General features: G+C 51.5%; 1 protein-coding gene across 1 annotated transcript; it reads left to right on the top strand.

Moving 5' to 3' along the window:
* The first annotated feature begins 506 nt into the window (after positions 1-506).
* Positions 507-4,324, top strand: LOC124687348 (probable protein phosphatase 2C 26). Its single transcript, XM_047221139.1, has 4 exons — positions 507-1,844; positions 2,318-2,431; positions 2,669-2,933; positions 3,933-4,324. Exons 1-4 carry the CDS (start codon positions 507-509, stop codon positions 4,055-4,057), a joined length of 1,842 nt encoding a protein of 613 aa, XP_047077095.1. The 3' UTR covers positions 4,058-4,324.
* Positions 4,325-4,527: the final 203 nt, after the last annotated feature.

The raw sequence follows: 4,527 nt of genomic DNA, 5'->3' as shown, positions 1-4,527 counted from the left end.
CGCCATCCCCGTCTGCCCCGCCGTGGACTCTTGTCTCGTGATGAGGCCGGCCCCTGGCCCTGGACTGGAGTCTGGAGGAGCTGAACGGGTCTCGTGGTCGCCCTCCGCGCGGTTGCTGCCAAATTTGCCGCATCGCCATGTCAAATTTCCCACTCCAACTACGCTAATCCCCCCAGCTAGCTAGCTAGTGTGCACATCACTGACAAGAGTGAACATAGAAAACTCCCTCCCCGTCCCTCTTCTCAACGCTCTCCTCTCCCCAATCCCCCACTCCACCTCCGGCCACCCCCAATCTCGCCCCCAATCTCCCCCGCCGCCTCCCCTCCGCCGCCGGATCCCCCGCCTCCGCTAGATCCCACATCGCCGCCACGCCGAGATCCCGCCTCCGCGAGATCCCGTATCGTCGGCCAGTGCCAAGTACTACTGCTACTGAACAGCGCCTGCTCCTCCTGGCTACACCAGCGCTCACTGCTCCCCCCAGCGTCTGACCGCGCGCGTCGGATGCCATGGGCAGCGGCGCGTCACGGCTGCTCACCGCGTGCGCCTGCTCGCGGCCCCCGCCGGCGTCCGTCGACGCCGAGCCCTGCCTCGACGACGCGCTCGGCCACTCCTTCTGCTACGCCGCCTCCGCCGCCAACCCCGCCGCCAACCCCTACTCCTCCTCCTCCTTCCGCCACGGCATCTCCGGCGCCGCCCTCTCCGCCAACTCCTCCGTGCCCGTCCCGCTCTACCTCTCCTCCTCCGCCGCCGACGCCACCGGCGGCGGCGGCCCACCACAACCCAACTACTCCTCCGCCTTCCACACCTCCTCCTCCTTCTCCTCAGCCCCACTCCAACTCTCCAACCTCTCCTCAGGCCCGCTCTTCCTCTCAGGCCCCATCGACCGCGGCGCGCAGCTCTCCGGCCCGCTCGACGCCGCCACCGTCCCCCACTCCGGCCCGCTTCCCCACAAACCCTCCACCACCAAACGCACCGCCTCCTCCCGCGGCCTCTCCCGCCGCTTCCGCAAGCCCTCCCTCTTCACCGGCAGCCTCCGCCGCAGCACCTCCGAGAAGCACCACCACCGCCGACCCCTCACCACCACCCCTCCCCTCACCCGCAACCCCGACGACGACGGCGTGCAGTGGGCGCACGGCCGGGCGGGGGAGGACCGAGTCCACGTCGTCGTCTCCGAGGACCAGCGCTGGCTCTTCGTCGGCATCTACGACGGCTTCAACGGGCCGGAGGCGCCCGACTTCCTCGTCGCCAGCCTCTACCGCTTCCTCCTGCGCGAGCTCCGCGGCATCTTCTACCACGACGCGGCCCGCGACAGCCGGCGCCTCTGGCAGTTCCTCGCCGAGGCCGACGCGGCCGACGACGACGACAGCGAGCTCGACTTCTCCGGCTCCGGCCGCTTCGCGCTGTCGCTCGCCAAGCTCAAGGAGCGGCGGTTCAACATGTGGGCGCACGCGGCGGCCGTGGGCGACGACGAGATCGGCAGGGACTGGGCGGCTCCCAGGAAGCTGGCGGCCGCGCCCGCGGTCAGGGACCACGGGGCCGTGCTGGGCGCGCTCACGCGGGCGCTCGCCGCGGCCGAGGCGGCCTACCTCGACATGACCGACCAGTCCATGGGCTCGCACCCGGAGCTGGCCGTCACCGGCGCCTGCCTGCTCGTGGCGTTGGTCAGGGACGACGATGTCTATGTCATGAACCTTGGGGACAGCCGCGCCGTTGTGGCGCAGCGCGCGGATGATGACCATGGCGGCTGTGGAATGCGGATGGATGACATCGGGGTGGGCTTGGAGATCGAGCAAAGGCTCGACGCGCTGCAGCTCTCTGTTGATCATAGCACCAGCATCCAAGAGGTACTGCCATTTGTGTTGAGCCATCTGTTTTCTGCACAACCACCTCTACTGACACATAGTAGCTGAAATAAATGTGCTTGTAGCTTATGGTCATCATCCTGTATATCCAATTGACCTACTGTATCTACTGTTGATTATGTGCTGTTGTGCTCTGGTTTGCCAGAACTTAATGTCATTCTCTGTCGGCATTCTGCTGGCGTATTTGAACCCAAAGTAATCAGACCATCAGATTTTGTTTATTTTCCTGCTATGTGTTCATACTTCTCACAAATAACCATGGAAATCATTTGGATGCGAATAGTCTAAACTTAAAAGGCAGAGGCTAAAGTGTTCCATGCATTCATTGGGCAGATCCTATAGAACTATTGTTGTGCTTGATTCCATGTTTTCAGTTTGTCAGACTCAGTCCCCATTTGTATTGTCAATGCACTATCCATGCCTATATATTCATATTTCTTTGTTTCAATATGCAGGAAGTGCAGAGAATCAAACTTGAACATCCTGATGATGACCATTGTATTGTCAATGACAGAGTGAAGGGCCGTTTAAAAGTTACTCGAGCATTTGGTGCTGGGTATCTCAAACAGGTAATTGTGATAGTGCTTTGTTGGTTGTTACTAGGACCTTTAACCTTATTTTCGTAGTTCAAAGTTTGTTCAATTTCAGCTATTAGCTGTTCTTTTCTGCGTAATCACCTTAAGCGTGAGTATGAATTTGTTGCCAACAGTTATTACATTCATTTTTTTTATTATAGTAGAAAACTACTTGTGGATGCTTCTAATAGAGAACTAGATGAATCTTACCTAGAAATTTTGGGTCTGCAGGCAAAGTTGAACAATGGATTGCTAGAGATGTTCCGCAATGAGTACATAGGTGATGCACCATACATATCATGCATACCTTCTCTTTGCCACCACAAGCTCACTGCAAAGGACCAGTTTCTGGTTCTTTCTTCTGATGGGTTATATCAGTACCTGAGCAACGAGGAGGTAGTTCTCCATGTTGAGAATTTCATGGATAGGTTTCCTGAAGGTGATCCAGCACAGAGTTTAATTGAGGAGCTTCTTTCGCGTGCAGCAAAGAAAGCTGGTAAGCTTTGGCTATGATGTCTGGTCTTTCGTACCATGTCGTTTCTTATTCCAGTTCTTGATTTGTTTGCATGTGACTACCACTTCTAGTTGTAATCAGTATTTTGCATGTACAGATATGACATGATCATATGCAAATGGTCTTGTTTTTCACTGTAAACTCCAAATGGAGCATGGTTTTTTAAAATTTCAAAAGCTTTTGGTTACATTTCAACTTTTCTTGAAAAAATATGCAAGTACATATAGATGTCTAGTATCTGCGTACAAGTTTCTGTTGAATTATGTTTTCATCTGTGACCTAGAAAAAAAAGAGAAATGTGAAGTCTAATGTCAAGATTTTTTTGGCCTATTTAGAACCACAGTTTTGCGATTTTTGTGTAGCCCAAAATACAATGCATTATTTTAAAAAATTACAGGCTTGTGGAATTCATCTGTAAGTAACTGTGTAAATAATTCAGAATTTTAGTTGTAAAAAAATCAGAATTTTTTGAAACTTCTAAATACCATTTCCCATTTTTTAATCGAAACACTGAGTTCGCTTGAGCTTGGACTCCAAAACGCCGCACTCAAGCTTCTCCCAAATAGCACTATTTTCTTAGACTTACAGGGAGAATAAACTCATAAGCTTTCCCATTCTATCTTCATTGCGTAGGCGAAACCTTTTTTTACCAAGCTCTCCAGTTGTACTATCCTAGGGTGCAAACTGGTTCCATTTTGATTGTTTTCCTGAGGTTATTTCAAAAAAGAATATACTATGAAGTTATCTTTACTAGACATCAATCAAAATTGTGTCCACATTCCTAGTTAGGTTATCGAACTTTGCATTTTTTGCATGAAGGCCTTTGTATCATTTGATCATTTTTTTAAAAACCATAAGATATTTCACATTGATAGTCATTGGACCATTGCTATGTGTTGATGCATCAAGTCATACATCGAAGCTGTTTTGAGTTGTCTTGAATGTCAGCAATACTGTGATGTTAACACTTTGGCTTTCCAGGTATGGATTTCCACGAGCTATTAGATATACCTCAAGGCGACCGGAGAAAATACCATGACGATGTCACTGTCATGGTTGTTTCTCTGGAAGGTAGGATCTGGAAATCATCTGGAATGTATGTGTGATGTTCAGCTGAAACAATGTCAGCGTCAGCACTTATGGCGTGACCTCCTCAGCTGGTCAGCGCCTCTGACCAAGTGCATCCATGCTCTTCAAGAGAGAAAGATCGAGACTCCACAGCATGGTGGACAGATGATGTGCTCCATGCGTTTCTGAAAGCTGTATTCTCCAATCGGAGATCATTGCTTGTCCAGATCTCAGCTCCAGCACAAAACACAGCCCATGAATGTGCCCATGAGTCAAAACTCTGGGGCAGATTAACACTGCTGAGAAATTACAGAAATGGGGGGAAAGAAAACCACCGGCAAAGCATAGTTGAATTTCGCGTTGTCCCGCGATCCACAGCGTTAATTGGTTGCAGTACTCACCTGTGACGATTTTCCCCCACCTCGCTGTGGTGTTGTTGAAGGTTGCTTCTTTTCATCCTTGAGGAAGGAAGAAGATCCTTTGGGGACATGCAATTTTTCTCGGTGAT

This window comes from Lolium rigidum, chromosome 2, assembly GCF_022539505.1.
Source record: "Lolium rigidum isolate FL_2022 chromosome 2, APGP_CSIRO_Lrig_0.1, whole genome shotgun sequence".
In the NCBI taxonomy this organism is placed as follows: Eukaryota; Viridiplantae; Streptophyta; class Magnoliopsida; order Poales; family Poaceae; genus Lolium; species Lolium rigidum.
Note: the sequence above shows the minus strand (reverse complement) of the source record. Positions and strands in the feature narration are given on the sequence as shown.